Consider the following 19,745-nt stretch of genomic DNA (forward strand, 5'->3'; position numbering starts at 1 on the left):
CTCCTCCTCCTGTCCTCCTCCTCCTGCCCCCTTCCTCCCTCTCCTCCTCCTCCTCTCTCCTCTCTCCTCCTCCTCCTCTCTCCTCTCTCCTCCCTCTTCCTGTTCAGCTCTCTTTCCCTGTGGTGTCCTCTTCCCTTGGTCCCTCTCTCTCTCTCTGCCCCTTCCTCTCTGTTCTCTCCTCCTCCATCCTCACCCAGTTCCCACTTACCCTCTCATCCTCCTCCCCTCACCTCCTACTTCTCCCTGCATCCAACCTCCCTCCCTTATACTCTGTCCTTGCCCACCCTCCTCTCTTCCTCCCTCTCTCCCTCCTTCTTTTCTCCCTGACTCTCCTCTATCTCCCTCTCTCTCCTGCTCACCTCCTCCATTTATCTTTCCCATTCTCCCTCCCTCCTGCTCTCTCCACCCCAGCACCCACCCTCCCCTCTCCCTCAGTCCCACTCCCCGAACTCCCTCCAATCTGCCCTCTGTCTCCCTCCTGACCTTCTTTCCTCTCTCCTTGTCTTCCTCTTCCTCCTCCCCACTTTCTCCCTGGCCCCCCCTTCCCCACCTGCCTCTCCCACCCCTCTGCCTGTGGCTCACCCCTGCATGCCCTGCTCATCCTGGGCCTCTCCCGAGAGAGTCTCTAGAGCCTGTGGCCCTGCCTGCCCACCGTGCCCGAGGTCACTGGGAGGGAAGCCGGGGCTCCAGCCCCACCGGGCGCCCCCCACCTGCCTGGCCGACTGGGGCTCCTCTCCTTTGAGTTTTCTCGCTCTCTCTTTCTCTTTCATGTCGTTTTTTGCAAGAAGTTTCCTTTTGGTATGATGATGAGACACAATATTTTCATTCAAACAGCCATTGAATAAAATATTGTTTGTGCCCCTCCCCTTCCCCTCCCCCTTTTCGTTTGTTTTTGTGTTTGTGTTGTTTTTGTTTTCCTCGCTTTCTCTCTTGGTGGACTGTCCCAGTGCCAATCAGCAAACTGAAGGGCAAGTATATTCAGAACCAGTGCACCCTCCTCTCCCCACCCCTCCCGCCCTCACACCCCTGCTTGCCCCCCTCCCTGCCCAGGACCAGCCAAACCCCTGCTCTCCAGGGTCCCTCCCAGCATCCCCTTGGCTCCTCTAGTTCTTGCCTTTCCTCTGATTCCTAAGCCTCTATGAGAGCCAGTGGCCCGTGCCCCTGGCCCTGCCTGCAGGGTGTTCTCCAGTGTGTTCTCAGGGCCCACACCCTTTCCTTGGACCCCTCACTCTCTCTGGGAAGGCCCCTGCCTCCCCCACCTTCTCTGTCCCTCCAAGACAACTCAACAGTAGGGACAGCCTGGACGCTTCTCCGCCACCTCCCACCCAGCAGGCTCAGGTGAAGCTGGGGGAAGGGGCCAGTCCACAAAGCTTCCTCTGAGGTAGCTCTCCCTCCTCTGATCTCTAGCGGTAGCACCAGAAGCTGGCAGCCCTCCAAGAAGGGAGGCTGAAGGCTCGGAAGCCTCAGGCCAGATGCTGGGGCCAAAAGGCAGCATAGGGCAGGCCCCCAGGCCACTGAAGAGCAGGGCCAACCCTCGCCTCGTGAGTACTGACACAGGAGCTGACGCCCCGAGTCCCACAGAGGCTTGGCTGAGGCCCCTGGGCCAGCCTTGCCCTGGAATGGCTCAGCAGTATGGAAAAGGTGCCCTGGGGAAATAAAGCCAGATTTGGGGACCAGGGGCCTGGACAGGGATGGAATGCGATCTGTCTAGACCCCAAGGGCCAGCAAAGGCACTTGGAGGAAATCAGGCTGGGTATGAAACAAAGGTTCTGGCATGTGGGGTGTCTAAGCCAAGGAGACTTATGGAAGGGTGGGTAGTGAACCCCCAGGCCCTCGCAGAGAGTAAGGGGACTGAAAGAGGACAACATTACAAAGGTATCAAGAGCTGCCTCTCCCAAGGAACCCCTGGGCACATGGTGTATAGAGAGCCACAAGGGGATGTCCCCATGACCTGGAAGCAGGGGTGCCCAAGAACCCCAGGGCACCCTGTCCAGCCTAGTCCAGCAAAGGGGATAAAGAGGACAGAGCCACCCTCTGATGGCCTGCTCGGGGGTGGGGGATGTGCCCTACTCCCACTGGCTTGAGTTGTCTTTTACTCCCCACCCCCCAGCATCCCACCCAGTGACCCCAGAAATACAGGGCCCTGGTAACAATGACAACATAGCACAGTCTCCTTCCCTGCTCCTTCTCCCTCCTTCTTTTTCCTCCTCCTCCTCCTCTTCCCCCCAACCCCTTCCCCATCGGCTTGTGTCCAAACCCTGCCTCACAGTCCTATCAGAAAGGAACAGTCCAACCAGTACTGCTCAGGCCTCCAAGCACCCCAAGTGCCCCTCCCCAGAATCTTGCAGTGCATTGTGGGAGTGTTTGAGAACAGGGACAATCCCTCTTCTGTACAAATAAAGCCCTGGGGGCAAAAGAGAGCTCAGAATCTGAGTGGAGACAGCCTAAGAAGGTGGGCCACCCAGAGTGAGACAGGCCAAGAGCAGAGGGACCCCTCCCAGGTGCAGACCAGCAAGGTGGCCAGTCCAGCTGGGGAAGGAGAGGCCGCAGAGGAGCCCCAGTGGCTACATCCTCAGATTCACTCTCAAACCCATACAGAGATACACAGGTGCGCACACACACACTCACACATGCATGCTTGCTCACATACACATGTATAGCTCATAAGCCAGGACACACACCCAATTGGGTATGCCTCAACAGTAGCCCTATGCCCCCCTGGAGCCCCTAGCATCCCTCCATGGCTGCTCAGAGCCCAGACAGGTCTTAGGAAGGGTAGAGACCCGCCAGGCGTGGTGGCTCACGCCTGTAATCGTAGCACTTTGGGAGGCTGAGGTGGGTGGATCACCTGAGGTCAGGAGTTCAAGACCAGCCTGGCCATCATGGTGAAAACCCATCTTTAAAAAAAAAGAAAAGAAAAAAAAGGAAGGGTAGAGACCCAGCCTGTCTCCCCGCCCCCAGCCATGGGAAGCAGGTATGTAGATTCCAGCAGCACCCCTGTCCTCCTCCCAGCTTCCCAGACTTTCTTCCCACACTGTGGGAACAGTCCCAGGCACTTTGAGGGTCTCCCTTCACCTCCGGTCCTAGGGAGGACCAGCAGACCCCCACAATGCACTGCAGTGTACCCTCAGCTGCCCCCACCCGTCTCTGGTTGGACTGTTTGTGCCCATGAGAAACCCCCTCGGTTTGGCCATGTTGATGCCTGACACAGAACAAAAGCACGACCTACCAAAATGCAAACAGCTGTGGCAAAGAAAGAGAGATAAAAATCCGCAGCCAAAAGCCAATTCCCTTCCTAAAAGTCTCTTCGGAGGCGAAGGAAGCTCAGCATGCGGTTTTTTCCATTATGGATGTGATAAGAGCGAGACTGGCGCCTCCCCCAGACCATGCATATATATAGCAGTGTGTGTATATATATGTGTGTGTGTGTGTCTGTGTATATGTGCTATACAGCCGTATGGAAGCATATACAGCCACGCCAAGGGACTCACTGCCAACAGAGGACCAGGCCCGGGCAACATATTGGCTATAACTGCCCTCCTCCTGCGATGCTGTAGTCTCCACAGGCCCTCCACCCTCCCCACCCGTCCCTTCTCTCTGGCTCCTGAACGTGGAAGTGGCGGGTTTCCTCTTTGCTGGTGTCTCCCCCTCCCTCCAGCTCCCCTCTCCCCTGTCCTTCTAGCCCCGTCAGCTCTGAGCCCCCTGGCCTCCCGCCTCCCCAGCCCCCGCCGGATAACCCCCCGTTTCTGTTGCAGATTTTGAGTTCCTGCTCCCCAGCAGCTTTGAGTCTGAAGGACATGTTTTCATTGCTCCCAGGTAGCTTGCGTGTGGCCTTGCTGAGGTGTCCTCCCCCACCCTGACCGCCCTGGCCCCACCTCCTGCACTGCTGCCTGGAGCTCTGTGTGTCTATGTCCTGTGCAGTGTCATCCCCCAGCCCCCCTACATCGCCCGGTATGCGCGGCTGTGTGCATACCCAGGCCATGTATCACACTAGGCGGCAGTGGCCAGTGGCCTCACGTCCCTAACTCCCACCAGGCCGGGGCAGGAGGGCTCCAGACTCATCTGCTGACTTTCCCTGCCTTCCCAGGCAACCAGGCAGGAGCTCTTTCTGCCCTGGGCTGGCTATCCGAGGCATGCCCCCTCCCTGCCCCTCGCCGGGCAGCTGCTGCTCTGGTTTGTGGTGTCCTGCCCATCCTCCAACCCCGCACCCCATTGTTGTCCTGTGTCAGTCAGTGTTTGTGTGGGTCTGGGGGCCGAGCCAGCCAGAGCCCCTGTCAGCAGGCAGTGCCGGGTCTAGGCGTGGTGCTTCACTTGGGGGGTTGGGGGAGGAGGGCAGGGGCTTTGAGGAGCTGCTCCAGCAGTTGAGGAGTCGGGGCCCAGAGCAGGCCCAGGCCTGGACCATCCCAGAGTGCACATTCAGTGTGCACACACATGTCCTCTTGCACACACCCTTGCCTTTGGCCCACGTCTGGGGAGGCCAGGTGCCCTGGGTGCTGAAGCCCTTCCGTGATCCAGGCTTGGGATAAGGGCAGGTGGGTGGATGCAGCTGACAGAGACCCATGGGCACTGGAAGGCAGCACACGGGGGCTCTGGACATGCCTAACCTTCATGTGTGTGCACGTATGTGCATGCACCCAGTTTCTCTGTGACTCTCTCTGTAGATGTGTGTTTGTATTTGTGAGTCACCTTCCACATATCTAAGAGTCCGAGCATAAATGTGGGGCTCTGTGCCTTAGTGAATGTGGGAAGGTGTGAAAAGGCCCATGTGGCCCACATGACCCCAAGGAAGCTCTCTTGAGGGCAGGGACCCTATTCGTTTTTGTCACCTCTGTATCTGTGGCTTGAGAGAGCTCAATAATATGTGGTCGGTGAGTGAATGAAGCACCCCACAAATGTGAATGTGCATACTGTGTGTATAGGAGAGACTGCAGGTGAATTGGTGTATCTCAAGCACAGTCATGTGGGTGTCGCCCTGGGTGTCTCTGATGTGGCCTCTAGGCACAGAGGTGCAGGCTATACACTGCACAAAGGAGTGAGTGGGGTCTGAGACCCAGTTCCAGTGCCCTTACCAAGCCATGAGCCCTACCACAGCCTGGGGAAGTGGCACATTTTCAAAAACCGCAGTTAGTGCCATATGGGACAATGATGCAGTCCCTGGTGGCAGAGGTATGAATGACGGGTAGGGCAAGACACATAGCTCTACCTATCAGGGTAGAGTGATTGCTCCCAAGACTTCCTAGGAAGCAAGCCCCAAACAGACCCCCTCATGCCCCACAGCCCCATGTTCTCTGGACCCAGAGCCTGAACCCAGGGGCCTTGAGGGGAGGAACGTTCCAGGCAGAGGGAACAGCCAGTCTGAGGACCCACATGTTCCCACTGACTTCCTGACACCCTCTGTGGTATGACAAAAAAAGCAAGTATCAGAGAGCATGAGTGAGTCACCTAAAGGCACACAGTCAGAAAAAGGCAGGGTGGGGTCTTAAGACTCAGGCTGACAAAAGCCAGTGCTTGTACTTGGGTCCCACCTGGTGCCCACGGGAACACTCTAGGACATACAGGTGGAAGAGCCGGCTGCCAGGCACTTCCTGGGGCCTCCCAGGTGCACTATCTGGGTCCAGCTACACCGGAAAAACAGGAGGCTCTGCAGAGCCATGCCCAGGAGAAAGAAGCTGCCAGCATGGAGGAAGTAGGCCCTCATTCTTGTGTCAGCTCTGTCCCGACAGACCCCAGCAGCCTGCCAGGCATGTAGCAGCTGCAGCCAGGAAGAACCCACGTGCCCCTCCCTGAGGCCTGGGCTTCTCAGTGAATGGACAGGTGGGCCTGTTGGGAAGCCTTGACCCCACTGCCCTGTCCAGCCCCCCAAGGCCACTCTTCTTGCCCCTCCCCACCCCTAGAGAGTACTGCAAGGACCTGAACACCTCAGACAACAACACCGAGTTCCTGAAAAACTTTATTGAGCTCATGGAGAAAGTGACTCCAGACTCCAAGCAGTGTGAGTGCCTGACAGGGCAGCTGGATGTGGGCAGTGCCCAGGCAGCATGGGGTCAGCCCAAAGGAACCCAGAGACCGGGCAGGTGTGGAAATAAGCAGGCCCAAGCCAAAGGCTGGGCCCGGGCCAGGTCATGGGGGAGACTCCTGGTGGAGCCTTGAGGGTAGGGGTGAGGGTAGACAGGGAGCTACAGGAAGACGCCCCCTGCAGCCCTACCCTCCTGTTCCAGGCAACAACTTCCTTCTGCACAACCTGATCTTGGACACCGGCATCACGCAGCAGCTAGTAGAGCGTGTGTGGAGGGACCAGGATCTCAACACGTAGGCATCACCCAGCCTGTGGGGGCAGGAGGCTGGGATGGGCCCAGAGGCCCTGGCCCTGCCCAGCACAAGGCAGGCCTGTGACCCCACCCCCGACCACCCCCAGGTACAGCCTACTGGCCGTGTTCGCTGCCACAGATGGCGGCATCACCCGAGTCTTCCCCAACAAGTGAGTGACCTACCCCACTACCCAAACCCTTTCCCTGCCAGGGAACCTGCATCTGTTCTTCCCAATGTCACTGACAGCCACCCCTTCCCCACCAATCTTCCTCTCTTGGGTGCCCAGGGCAGCTGAGGACTGGACAGAGAACCCTGAGCCCTTCAATGCCAGCTTCTACCGCCGCAGCCTGGATAACCACGGTTATGTCTTCAAGCCCCCACACCAGGATAGTGAGTATCCCCCCCAAGTGTGCCCAGCAGCACGCAGGGAGCCTCAGCTTCCCTATCTGTTCAGCCAGAACTGGGCTCTGCTCTCTGAGGCCCCTCCCTAATGCAAGGCTGGCTGAGGCCAGGGCAGACATGAAGAGAGGGATAGACTGTGCCAAACACTATCCCGAGTGCTGGGTGCTTGGGCTGGAGTCATCCCTGGGTTGGGCTCTTGGGCTTGTAGGACCCAGCATAGAGTGGTCAGTGTGGAGGCCAGACGCCACTCCTGACTTCCCCACCCAACCCCCAGCCCTGTTAAGGCCGCTAGAACTGGAGAATGACACCGTGGGCATCCTCGTCAGCACAGCTGTGGAGCTCAGCCTAGGCAGGCGCACACTGAGGCCAGCAGGTGAATGCTTGGGATGGAGGCGGGGGAAAGAGGCAATGGACAGGGTACTGCCTGAGCAGGTAGCACTGATGGTCCCTTGCTCTCCCCCAAAGTGGTAGGCGTCAAGCTGGACCTAGAGGCTTGGGCTGAGAAGTTCAAGGTGCTAGCCAGCAACCGTACCCACCAAGACCAGCCTCAGAAGGTATTTGGGCAGGGGAGGGGGCAATAACCCAGCAGTGCCCTTTCTGGAGTCCGCTGGAACCCCTACCAACCCTCCACTCAGTGGCTCCAACACCTACGCAGAGGCAGGGGTAGCTGCAGATGGCCTGGGTACCCAGATGTATGAAAGGTGATGGGAGGGAGGAAAACTGGTAGGTGGCTTACGGTCCTCACTCTCTGCCCAGCAGTGCGGCCCCAGCAGCCACTGTGAGATGGACTGCGAGGTTAACAATGAGGTGTGTGCGCCCTGAACCTACCCTGGACTCTAGCTTACCCCACTTCCCCACTTCCTAGTCCCAGCTGCAACTCCTAGCACATCCTGTGGGTCTCAACATCCTCATCCTGTGGGTCTCAACATCCCCACCCTGACTTCACAGCCTTCCCAGGACTGGGGGAGTGATGCCCCCCAACTGTGAACCACTAGACTGCCTGAGGTGGAAGGTCTGAGGCCCAGACCCTCTCCATTTTCCTCCCCATTCCCTACCTCTTAGGACCTACTCTGTGTCCTCATTGACGATGGAGGATTCCTGGTGCTGTCAAACCAGAACCATCAGTGGGACCAGGTGAGGATCAGGAACAACGTGAAAGAAGAGGGTAGGGATTTGAGCTTTCTGGGGGCGTAGCACTGCCAGCCCTGTGACTGTGGCTTTCTCCTGGCATCCCCAGGTGGGCAGGTTCTTCAGTGAGGTGGATGCCAACCTGATGCTGGCTCTCTACAATAACTCCTTCTACACCCGCAAGGAATCCTATGACTATCAGGCAGCCTGTGCCCCTCAGCCCCCTGGCAACCTGGGTGCTGCACCCCGGGGCGTCTTTGTGGTGAGTCCCCAGAGATGCCTGGCCTGGAGATGGGGGGGACTGGGATACCTGCCCACAGATGACCCCCTACCTCTGACATTTGATAGAGCTGGGGGTGACCTAGGGCGAGGGGCAGCAGTGGCAGTTCACGCCCCTCTCTCTACTACAGCCCACCATTGCAGACTTCCTTAACCTGGCCTGGTGGACCTCTGCTGCCACCTGGTGAGTCCTGAGCGGGAGGTGGGTAGAGAAGGTGCTCCCTGGCCGGGAGGGCTCAGAAGAGAAACAGGGCATGGCATCGTCCTCTGCTAACCACCTGCACTCGGCTCCCCTGCCCTGCAGGTCCCTGTTCCAGCAGCTTCTGTACGGCCTCATCTACCACAGCTGGTTCCAAGCAGGTAGGTAGGGCTTTGGAGGCGCCTCCTCACGAGCGAAGACGACTCCTTGGGGAGGGCGGGACCTATGGCTGAGCGAGGCCGAGGCCGGAGACCTCGCCAGGGTCTGTGGGCGGAGCTGAGGCGCTCTGGGCCCTCGCAGACGCCGCGGAGGCCGAGGGGAGCCCCGAGACGCGCGAGAGCAGCTGCGTCATGAAACAGACCCAATACTACTTCGGCTCGGTAAACGCCTCCTACAACGCCATCATCGACTGTGGAAACTGCTCCAGGTGCTGGGAGTGGGGCGGGACCAGAGGCCGAGGGCGGGGAATATGGGCGGGGCGAGACGCTCGGGAGAACGGAAGGGGCGGGGCCTCCGGGCGGCCGGGGCCGGGACGAGCTCAACGCCCCGCCTTTCCGCGCTGCGTGCAGGCTGTTCCACGCGCAGAGACTGACCAACACCAACCTTCTCTTCGTGGTGGCCGAGAAGCCGCTGTGCAGCCAGTGTGAGGCTGGCCGGCTGCTGCAGAAGGAGACACACTGTATCCTGCCCCCGCCCTCCCCGCCGCCCGCGCCCCCTCCTGCCCCGCGCGCTCCCCTCCTTGCCGCCGCCTCCTTGACTCCCCACCCATGCCCAGCGGACGGCCCCGAGCAGTGTGAGCTGGTGCAGAGACCGCGATACCGGAGAGGCCCTCACATCTGCTTCGACTACAACGCGACGGTGAGGAGGGGGGTGGCGGACCTGAAATCCCGAGGCCTTGCGCCCGCCCAGGCCGACCAGCTCCTTGTCTCTCCCCGCAGGAAGATACCTCAGACTGTGGCCGTGGGGCCTCCTTCCCGCCGTCGCTGGGCGTCCTGGTCTCCCTGCAGCTGCTGCTTCTCCTGGGCCTGCCGCCCCGGCCGCAGCCTCAAGTCCAAGTCCACGCCTCTCGCCGCCTCTGAGCGCCCCGCTCCACCCCCCCTCCACTCCCAACCTACCCCACCCGGCCTCTTCCCCTTCCCCACCGTCCCGCTCCACACTCCCCGCCTTAGAGCCTCGTCCCTCCCTCACTGAAGGACCTGAGCTGGCCAGGCCCTGAGAGTCTGGTCTGCGCCTTAGAATGGGGATTCCCAAAGCGGGACCCGGCAGGTCTTTGGCACTTAAACCACGTCGCACTTCCGAACTGTTCAAGTGTCCCCAGGCCCTTCATCCCTGCTGGGCTCACCCCAGTGGGATGGGACAGGGAGGCCACACGCACTGGTGCCAAAACCAGGCCTCTGCTGCTGCCCTGCCAGGAGGCTTCCTATGTGCGGGGGGACCCTGTCTCAGCTGGACTCCTGACCTGGCCTCTCTGCCCCACCCAAGCCCAAACCTGATTTCTATGAGAATAGTGGAGGAAGGTGAGACGGTCAGTTTGAGGCCTGTGCCTCCCAGCTTAAATCCTAGCAGGAGAGAGGCCCTGGGGCAGTCCCCATGGGCTGCTGCCCCTCTCAGGCCTACGGCCACATCTCCAAGCCCAGCAGGTGTCAGGATAGTCACAGTGGTACCAGTTTAGACACTACCCCATATACACCTGGAACCTTGAGGACAGAAACTGGACTCATACATACCCCACTGGGCACACGCACAAACACACACACCATGGGTTGGATGGGGGTAGGGGCTTACAAAGCCTTACAGAGGGCGAGGGGTTGGTGGGAGGGTTGGCACCTGCACATTCCATCTCCTGCTTACACCTGCCTCTAACCTGAGCTGCAGCCTGGCTGGCCCTCCCACCTCTAAAGCTGAATGTCAAACAGTGCCAAATGCTGGGGCAGGGGGTGAAGAACCCTGTGTCCCACCCTTAGCCACCAGTGTCCTCCAAATGCCCCTCACCTTTCCAGGTGCTCATTGTAACCATTTCTCACTAGTGTCAGGCCCCCAGTGGGACCATATACCACTGCCTGCACCTGTCGGCAGAGGAACCCCCACCAGACATCACCCTTTGCCTTAGCAGGGGTGACTTTGTCTCTCCTGGCTGGGCCATCCTTCCCCCAGTCTGGCCCTTACACACTCAGGCCTGTGCCACTCCCTGTCCTCCCACACACACACTTCCTGCTCTTAGGAGGCCAAACTGCCCCTCCCTGCTAAACGCACGCGCGCGCACACACACACACACACACACACACACACAGAGGTGGGGCCTGGGCACAGCTCTTCACACCATTCATTATAGTCATTTCCCCCAAAGGCATCCCAGCCTGGGGGCCAGTGGGGAACTGAGGGCAAGGGGATGTAGCGATGGGGCTCAGATGGACTGGGAGGAGGGGGGAGGGTGATGCATTAATTAATGGCTTCGTTAATTAATGTCACATTGCTTGTCGCTTTCTCAGTGTGTGTGTATGGTCCATGCCCGTTGCTGGTGCCAGGGTGGGTGTCCATGATGTGCACCTGGCCTGGATGCCAGCTGTGTCCTTTAGGGGCGTGTGTGTAACTGTAGTGTAGTCAGGTGCTCAATGGAGAATATAAAAATAAAGAAACATATACAGAAAAATAAATATATATTTTAAGTTTAAAAAACAGAAAAACAGACAAAACAATCCCCATCAGGTAGCTGTCCAACCCCCAGCTGGGTCTAATCCTTCTCATTACCCACCCGACCTGGCTGCCCCTCATCTTGGGCTGGGGGCCATTTCCTTTTCTCTGCCCTTTTTTTGTTGTTCTATTTTGTACAGACAAGTCGGAAAAACAACAGCGACAAACAAGTCAAGAAACTTTGTAAAATATCGTGTGTGTGATTCCTTGTAAAATATTTTCAAATGGTTTATTACAGAAGATCAGTTATTAAATAATGTTCATATTTTCACTTCAAATGGTTCCCATCCACTGTATCTGCCTGGGGGTGAGGACTGGGTAGGTATGAAGACAGTTGGCCAAGACCTCAGAGTCCCACTTACTGTTCTGCTGGGGGGTGAAGACCATGGTAGCCCAGGCCTCTGGCAGCCATAGATTCGGTATGACCCTTGCTTCTACCAGTTAGTTGCCAGGTCCTTGACATAATTTGTCTCATATCTCCTCAAAAAGCTGTCTTTTAAAAACAAGCAAAACAGGCTGGGCACAGTGGCTCACACCTGTAATCCCAGCACCTAGGCTGAGGCAGGCGGATCACTTGAGGTCAGGAGTTTGAGACCAGCCTGGCCAACATGGTGAAACCCCATCTCTACTAAAAATTTTTAAAAATTAGCCAGGCATGGTGGCGGCACCTGTAATCCCAGCTATTTTGGAGGCTGAGGCAGAGGTTGCAATGAGCCAAGATCACATCACTGCACTCCAGCCTGGGCAACAGAGCGAGACTCCATCTCAAAAATAAATAAAAACAAGCAAAACAAACACCCTCCCAGAGCCTGAAAGCCAGGACCCTGGAGGAAAGAAGACCGATCAGAGATGCTGGTTTAGTGCGAAGGTGAATCTGGCAGTCTGATCAGACCACCAGGGCCTGACAGACAGGTCCTCTGCCTGGAGCTATGAGTCAACACCTGACCAGCGTCCCTACCGGGTGCTGGAGGGCCCAGTCCTGCTGTCCCAAGAAGCCCTGACCACAAGTGCAACAACGGCTCCTTCCTGGCCCAGAGGAGCCTGAGGCCACAGCTGCTTACACTGGAGCTGTAGGCCGACTCCATTTTTTGTGAATCCTCTCAAGCTTAGGCCCTAGTTCATTTTCAACGTAGTCAGTGTGACCTTTTCAATCTTCTCATGTGGAGAGAAATATAACCTGTAACTACCAGAGCACAGGTGTCCCTGCCTTCCCACCGCAGCGCACTGTGTCTCCTCCCAACACTGCTCACTCCGCACTCACCTGGCTGGGTCCTTGCCACAATCTCTGGGGTGGATACTAGTGTATCCCCATACCACAGCTGAGCAAACTAAGGGAGGAGAAAGCTTCTTCCCCCAGATGAGAAAGCTAAAAATCAGCAAAGATTTTAGAGAGGAGGTAGCCACCAGGGGTGGGGGGGGCTTGGATGCTAAATAGATGAAGGGGCTTCCGGGCCTGAGCCAAGATGGGGATTTTTTCTCACTCCTCTGCAGGGCTCTGCTGCAGAACAATGCCTAATCCACAACCCCCAAGACAGCTCCCATGGCCTGCAACAGCCCCTGCAATCTTGGATAGAGTTGACAGATAAAATACAGAACATCTAGTCAATTTTGAATTTCAGATCATGAATAAGTCATACCTATACTAAAAAACTGGGGCTGGGCATAGTGGCTAACACCTGTAATCCCAGCACTTTGGGAGGCTGAAGCAGGAGGATCGCTTGAGCTCATGAGTTTGAGACCAGCCTGGGTAAGATGGCCACCCCACCCCCACCCATGTTAAAATAAGAAAAATTATCTGGGCACAGTAGTGTGTGCCTGTAGTCCCAGCTAATCAGGAGGCTGAGGCTGGAGGATCCCTTGAGCCCAGGAGTTTGAGGCAGCAGTGAGCTATGATTGTGCCACTGCACTCCAGCCTAGGACAAAGCTAGACTGTCTTAAAAAAAAAAAAGGACATGATTATACTCGATTATTCATTGTTTATCTGAAATTCAAATTTGACTGAGCATCCTGTATTTTGATTTGCTAAAACTAGCAACGTTACCCTGATGTGGCAACCAGTGGGAACCCAGACCCCAGAAAAAGAAAAACAACACCCTTTATAACTGTAGGCCATGCACGCACCGGCACACACTGAGATCAGTGGCTGAAAGGAAGGGATTCTGTGCTTTGTAAAAGTACTTTGCCAGGCTTGGTGTCTCACGCCTGTAATTCCACCACTTTGGGAGGCCGAGGCAGGTGGATCGCCTGAGGTCAGGAGTTCAAGACCAGCCCAATCAACATGCTGAAACCCTGTCTCTACTAAAAATACAAAAATTAGCTGGGCATGGTGGTGCATGCCTGTAATCCCAGCTACTTGGGAGGCTGAGGCAGGAGATTTGTTTGAAAGGCTGAGGCGGAGGTTGCAATGAGCCAAGATTGTGCCACTACACTCCAGCCTGGGCAACAGAGTGAGAATCTGTCTCAAAACAAACAAAAAAAGTACTTTGTCATATAATTATTTTAATTATATGTACAGTTTATTAAAAGTAACTCAATATACCAAAAAAAAAAAAAAAAAATAGACACAGGACACAACCTGTCAGAAACCACTGTGGCATGAAGTGGAGCCAGAACTGGCCTGGCCCAGGCCTGTAGAGAGACCTCTCTTCTCGGCAGTGATTAGAAGTCCCTGGTGGGGAGGAGGGTCACTGTGAGCAGCCTAGCCCTCCCTCCTGTAAGGATGGAGCCCTAGGTTCGTGCTGCAGGTACATCTCACTTGGAAAAAGGACAATAACAAAAAACGTTTTTAAGTGGGAGAAAACAAACAAAAAAAAGGCAACATGGGCAACACTCGCTGAGCACCCAGGGTGAACTGGCATTTTACACCCCTTTCCCCTTTGATTATTAGGACAGGAAGATCATGTAATCATCTACATTTTATGGGCCATGAAACTGAGTCTCGAAAAGGTTATTAACCAATGCGACACGGCCGCCAAGGCAGAACAAGGGTTCTAGCCTGGATTAGGTCCCATTCACCAGACCACAGAGGTTCTGTTTCTCACACAATGACACACAACCACACGCCTGCAGACAAGGACACAACAGCTTAGATGTACATTCACAAATAGAGCTACTCTTCCCGGGGAAGCTTGAGGCCTAGAACTGTGTTGCTTCCCTAACCCCTGACGCCGCTTTCAGGGGTTAGAGATCCTAATTCATCCCTTCCTACTTCCTGAGAACCCACGGAAACGGCCCCTGAGAACTACAACTCCCAGCACACGCAACACTCTCACCACCAAAGGGACCGGTTCGTGCGCATAGCCTCCTGGGGCTTGTAGTTCTAGCCAGAACCCCGTTCGGCTCTTCCCCGGCTGCAACTATGGACTCCGTATCCCAGCATGCAGAGGAGCCGGAAAATAGGCGCTTAGAAGGCAGCCCGCTGCCGCCGGCGGCGCGCAGGCGCAGCACCCCTGTTTGTCGCCCCCACCCCCCACCCCGACCCCGAGAAAGGAGGAGGTACGGTGGAAGCCAGAAGCCAGGCCGAGCGGGAGCTGACCAGGCTTGACTCGGGTACGGAACGAGGCACAGTCCCCTTGCGAACTGAAGGGCCCCGGAGTGAATGGAGGAGGCCCAGCCCTGAGATCAACGCCACCCCGGCCAGCCTGGCACGGGGCCTACTGGGTGGGCAGGCGGGCGTGCCGAAGCCGTCCAGGGCCTTCCCTCAGGTCCCAGGCGGGGGGCCTACGCTGCGACCCGGCGACAAGGCCCGACTTGGCCCCTCGGGACCAGAGCCCCACCCGATCGGAAGTGGATCCTTTACCAGGGCCATAGGCCAGTGACTAGGCCGGGCCTGGGCCTCCCATCGGGGCCGGACTGGGACGAGGCCCCGGGGAGGCCCCTGGCCTGCCAGACCCTTTCTTCAGGCCGACAGCTGCCGGGAAGATGCAACGTGCCCTGCCAGGCGCCCGCCAGCACTTGGGGGCCATCCTGGCCAGCGCCAGCGTGGTGGTGAAGGCGCTGTGTGCGGCGGTAATATTCCTCTACCTACTCTCCTTCGCCGTGGACACAGGCTGCCTGGCGGTCACCCCGGGCTACCTCTTTCCTCCCAACTTCTGGATCTGGACCCTGGCCACCCATGGGCTGATGGAGCAGCATGTGTGGGACGTGGCCATCAGCCTGACCACGGTGATGGTGGCCGGGCGTTTGCTGGAGCCCCTATGGGGAGCCTTGGAGCTGCTCATCTTCTTCTCAGTGGTGAATGTGTCTGTAGGGCTGTTGGGGGCCTTCGCCTATCTCCTCACCTACATGGCTTCCTTCAACTTGGTCTACCTGTTCACTGTCCGTATTCACGGCACCTTGGGCTTCCTAGGTGGGGTCCTGGTGGCACTCAAGCAAACCATGGGGGACTGTGTGGTCCTGCGAGTGCCCCAGGTGCGCATCAGTGTGATGCCCATGCTGCTGCTGGCACTGCTGCTCCTGCTGCGGCTCACCACGCTGCTCCAGAGCCCAGCGCTGGCTTCCTATGGCTTCGGGCTGCTCTCCAGTTGGGTGTATCTTCGCTTCTACCAGCGCCATAGCCGGGGCCGAGGGGACATGGCTGACCACTTTGCTTTTGCCACTTTCTTCCCCGAGATCCTGCAGCCCGTGGTGGGGTTGCTGGCGAACTTGGTGCATGGCCTCCTGGTGAAGGTAAAGATATGCCAGAAGACGGTAAAGCGCTATGATGTGGGTGCCCCATCCTCAATCACCATTAGCCTGCCAGGCACAGACCCTCAAGACGCCGAACGGAGAAGGTACTGTGAAATTTTGCAAAATCTTGTCAAGCCAGGAGCATACTGGTCGAGTCACATGCCATCTGTTGAGGTGTTTGCTGTACATAAGGTGGAGACCTACAGTCAGGTGTTGGGGCAGATCCGGAAAGATAAAATCAGTTTTTGGGCTTGAGGAACTCAGGTGTCTGGGCTCCACGGGGCACTTTTCTCACCTCTCAGGCCACTTAATAAGTCTCAAGAAATGCAGTTTCTTTTGGTGCTGTGAAGGCCCAATGGAGGTACAGAACTCTGGCCTTGCCTCAGAATCTCAGAATCCTAGACACTGGGCCTGTGGGAACCAGAAGCAACCTGCTGGTCCTTTCCCCTGAGGGAGGGACAGGGAAGGAGGCCTGGGGTCCACGAAAAGTGATCTAGGCCACTCCCAATTTCCAAATGCTGTGTCCTCTTCCTGGACTTTAATTTAGATGCTGTTCTCTGCCACTTATTTATCGAGAGGGAAGCTTGAGGGTACTACCAGATTTACCCCCTTCTCCAGCAGGCATGTGTCACCAAAACCAGGGACAGGCTACATGACCCACTGAGGGAGCCTGCTGACCACACCAGGGAGTGGTGATGGCCCTTTCATTATCTGTAAACCAAGTCATCCACAACATCAGGAGTCCCAGCTGAATTCTTGACTGAATGCACTTTGGCCAGGGCAGGAGGGATCTTTTTAAATTCAGCTCTTATTCCTTCTCCCAGATCTTGCCATCCAGCAGAGTGGTCCCAGCTTTCACAAGTTCCACAGCTCTATTGCCAACACTATTCTTAAGTGTTTTGAGGCAATTACTTGAGTAGTAAAATCTGAGGCAGGCTTCTCTTTTGCATTGCCAAGTCTCCTGCTTTTGCTCACCTATCAATGGGCTCCTGGCTGGAAGCTCTATGAATTCAGCTGCAGTTGTCCCTGTATTTACTCTCCACTGGACTATGGAATTGAGTGTGGGATACATTCCCTTCTTGAAGGAGTTCCAGCTGGGGAAGGGCTGCAGATCACTATGGCCCAAGGTATGGTAGGTGTTGTAAAATATGTACAGCATGCTGTGGGGCATAATTCTAGGCCCTATAGCTTGGGTTTTTATAGGTGATAAGCCCTAAGGACAGAAGTCTGTCTTAACCTTAGCTGGTATTAAAGATGGGGCCAGGAGAGCTAGGCCTGGTAGGAACTGAGCTGTCCCTCAGAGCTATTCAGATGGGGCCAGGCTGGTGGGGACCCCTCCTCCACTGAGAGGTGTCGGATTGTTAGGGTTGACTGAACATTCAGAAACCTGCTCAGGCCCAAGAATCTGGACAGGGGGAAAGCAGGTTGGTGGGGAGGAAGGGAGGGTCAAGAGGCGGGTTCTTGGCATAGCCTTATGGTTATTAGCTTACATGGCGGTGTGGGTTACTCTTCCAGCCAGTTTGACATCTGATTGCATGGCCACACCCAACTCCAAAGGGCTACGGGGAGTGGGAGGAAGGGTTTCCTATCTGTCTCTCTGGTCCTTGTGAAGAAGTGACCAGCGTGACACTAGCTCTCTGCCTTGGCAGGCTTTAGACGAAACTGGCAAGGGCATCATCAGGATGGGAGCCTGGGAAGCAGCAGGGAAGGCCTGTCCTGTCTATACCAACTTGTCATGTGCCAGATTGACGAGCAGGGTGGAAGCGTGCTAGGGCTTTCTACACCTGTGTCCTTGTTGCCTCTCTTGTCATGTTCCCTGGCATGGTGGAGACTTTGGTTCTCACCTGGAACCTGGAAGGCTACACAGGCTGTCCCCACATTGGTGGCACAGAGAGGCTGAGGCATAGGGGTCCACAGTGGTGCTGCTGGAACTGTTCCCTGGCAGCTGAGGCACTCCACCTTCTGGTGGGCCAGGGTCCCAGGCACATGTGTAAACCTTATTCTATTGGACTTTCTCACCTGCCCTCAAAGCAGGGCCTCTAAGGGTCTGCCTCGTGGAACCAACAGGCTCTGGCCTGTGTCCCCCATGTGGGCTGTTTCTCCTCCTTCTCCTCTTGCAAGGGCTCCACTAAGTCCCTGCTCTAACAAGGGCCTTGGTGGCTTTGGTGATTCTTCTGAGAGGGAGAATATTAGCTTCAGGAGGGGTAGACGCACACAAGTTGGCCTTGCTTCCTGGGTTGAGAGCCAAGGGAGGTGTTGAATTCCAGCCTTCCCCATTGACTCTTGCCAGGAGGCTTGAGATACCCTAACCAGGAGAGGGGGAGAATTAACCTGTAACCCTTCCTGGCAGGGCGATGTGGCTCACACCTGTAATCCCAGCACTTTGGGAGGCCAAGGCAGGTGGATCACAAGGTCAGGAGTTCAGACCAGCCTGGCCAAGATGGTGAAACCCTGTCTCTACTAAAAATACAAAAATAAGCCGGACGTGGTGGTGAGCACCTGTAATACTTGGGAGGCTGAGGCGGAGAATTGTTTGAACCCGGGAGGCAGAGGTTGTAGTGAGCCAAGATCATGCCACTGCTCTCCAGCCTGGGCATAGAGTAAGACTCCATCTCAAAAAAAATAAAAACAACCCTTCCCTTGGATGTGATGCCAGCACCCAGACAGAAACTCCTGGAAACTCCAGGAACTTGCTGTTCCACCCACCCTTAGATACCACCCTCAGAACCATTCCTATGGCTGGCCTGGTGGGCAGTCTGGCAGATACCCAGCTGACCTTCCCAGCCTGGAGGTGCCTCAGCTATGGAATGAAGACTCTTATGGCCTTTGGGTTATCATTATGATGGCAGAGTGGTCCCTAAACCAATCTCAGGGGAGTCCCAGTCTCTGCATGGGGAAGAGGAAACATGGGATTCTGAGGGAGGAGTCAGCCTGCAGAAGGGTAGAGGGCATGAGCCAAGGCCAAACCCAGAGTGACCTGTCCTCTCTCCTCTGGCCCCAGGCAACTCGCCCTGAAGGCACTCAATGAGCGGCTGAAGAGAGTTGAGGACCAGTCCATCTGGCCCAGCATGGATGATGATGAAGAGGAGGCTGGGGCCAAGGTGGACAGCCCCCTGCCCTCAGACAAAGCTCCTATACCCCCAGGGAAGGGGGCTGCCCCAGAATCCAGTCTAATCACCTTCGAAGCAGCTCCCCCGATGCTGTAACTCCAGACCAGCTTGAGTATGGCACCTCTCCCGAGCCCCCCTTGACATCCTCTCAGCTACTCCAGGGCTCCTGACTGCTCTGAGGAGAGGGAAGAAGGCCTGCTGGGGGTGTCCATGGCCTTCTGCTGTTTATCACCAACACTACCCAGGACTCTTGCTACCTGGTTCCAACTCCAGACAACCACTATGCCAGGCCTGGGGCCTCTGAGGCATTAGCCAGTCCAGGCCCTCATCTGAGGTAAGAATGTACCTCAGCTGGCAGTCCCAAGAAAGTGACTGCAAGGACATTGATGCCACAGCTCCTGGGCTGGCCCTCACATCTGAAACTGGTTGCCGAGAGCCCTGAGCCAAGGCAAGGATTTGCCAAAAATGTTCTGGGGGCCCAGCAAATGCAGGAGCCCACATCTCCAGAAAGACTGTTCCTGCCGGGATTTCTTGTTTCCCTCTGCTGTGGCCATGACTGCTTCTGGACCAGAGCAGCTCCAGCTCCCAGGTATTTTCTACAGGACCACCTGAGTGTGCAGCCAAGCCCAGGCTCGCAGTATCAATAAAGCAGTTCTTTGAGGAATGACTCCTGGGCTTTTGTCAGGCCACCTTGTGCCGTGCCCCCCTGCCCCGCCATCACGTTCAACTGCAAAGTTGAGACCTGGTTGTCTCCATTGTAACTCCAGCTGGATAAGAAGTCCATTGCCCCAGCTCCCCACCACCACCACCACCACACGCCCACTACCAAGCAACCTTCTAAGAGCTATTGCCTCAGACCCTTACTCCTTTTTTTCTTTCCCTCCGATCCCCAATTTGGGAGGCCCTCTGTCCCTGCCTAGATCTGATGGTAAGGGCCTCTCTACCATGAGGCATTGTTC

The 19,745-nt window shown here is 56.5% G+C and overlaps 2 protein-coding genes and 1 long non-coding RNA gene across 11 annotated transcripts in view; 2 read left to right on the forward strand and 1 right to left on the reverse strand.

Moving 5' to 3' along the window:
* CACNA2D2 (calcium voltage-gated channel auxiliary subunit alpha2delta 2) overlaps positions 1-11,286 on the forward strand; it is a 140,115-nt gene extending 128,829 nt beyond the window's left edge. The window contains exons 23-39 of one of the 8 annotated variants that reach the window (XM_017534865.2): positions 948-968; positions 3,756-3,816; positions 5,895-5,992; positions 6,219-6,309; positions 6,416-6,478; positions 6,596-6,699; positions 6,986-7,084; positions 7,177-7,265; positions 7,471-7,518; positions 7,774-7,845; positions 7,949-8,101; positions 8,250-8,302; positions 8,423-8,478; positions 8,618-8,744; positions 8,887-8,996; positions 9,093-9,175; positions 9,256-11,286. In XM_017534865.2, coding sequence (XP_017390354.1) covers positions 948-968; positions 3,756-3,816; positions 5,895-5,992; positions 6,219-6,309; positions 6,416-6,478; positions 6,596-6,699; positions 6,986-7,084; positions 7,177-7,265; positions 7,471-7,518; positions 7,774-7,845; positions 7,949-8,101; positions 8,250-8,302; positions 8,423-8,478; positions 8,618-8,744; positions 8,887-8,996; positions 9,093-9,175; positions 9,256-9,396 — 1,469 coding nt within the window. In that variant the 3' untranslated portion in view covers positions 9,397-11,286. Of the gene's footprint in view, positions 1-947; positions 969-3,755; positions 3,817-5,894; positions 5,993-6,218; positions 6,310-6,415; positions 6,479-6,595; positions 6,700-6,985; positions 7,085-7,176; positions 7,266-7,467; positions 7,519-7,773; positions 7,846-7,948; positions 8,102-8,249; positions 8,303-8,422; positions 8,479-8,617; positions 8,745-8,886; positions 8,997-9,086; positions 9,176-9,255 lie in introns of all 8 variants that reach the window. The other 7 variants (XM_037740196.1, XM_037740166.1, XM_017534162.2 and 4 more) reach the window with 7 other exon arrangements.
* Positions 5,933-9,356, reverse strand: LOC108310185. Of its 2 annotated transcripts, XR_001827725.2 has the most exons (3): positions 9,264-9,356; positions 8,921-8,977; positions 5,933-6,325 (listed from the first exon to the last, which is right to left on the reverse strand). It is a non-coding gene; the product is annotated as an uncharacterized LOC108310185 (long non-coding RNA). The 2 variants fall into 2 exon arrangements; XR_001827848.2 differs by lacking the exon at positions 8,921-8,977 and having other exon boundaries at positions 9,264-9,351.
* A 3,111-nt stretch (positions 11,287-14,397) lies between the features above and the next one.
* Positions 14,398-19,453, forward strand: TMEM115 (transmembrane protein 115). The gene is made up of 2 exons (XM_017542886.2): positions 14,398-15,780; positions 18,678-19,453. Exons 1-2 carry the CDS (start codon positions 14,930-14,932, stop codon positions 18,880-18,882), a joined length of 1,056 nt encoding a protein of 351 aa, XP_017398375.1. The 5' UTR covers positions 14,398-14,929; the 3' UTR covers positions 18,883-19,453.
* The last annotated feature ends 292 nt before the right edge of the window (positions 19,454-19,745 follow it).

The sequence above is a fragment of the Cebus imitator genome, unplaced genomic scaffold (assembly GCF_001604975.1).
Source record: "Cebus imitator isolate Cc_AM_T3 unplaced genomic scaffold, Cebus_imitator-1.0 Scaffold0, whole genome shotgun sequence".
Taxonomy (NCBI): domain Eukaryota; kingdom Metazoa; phylum Chordata; class Mammalia; order Primates; family Cebidae; genus Cebus; species Cebus imitator.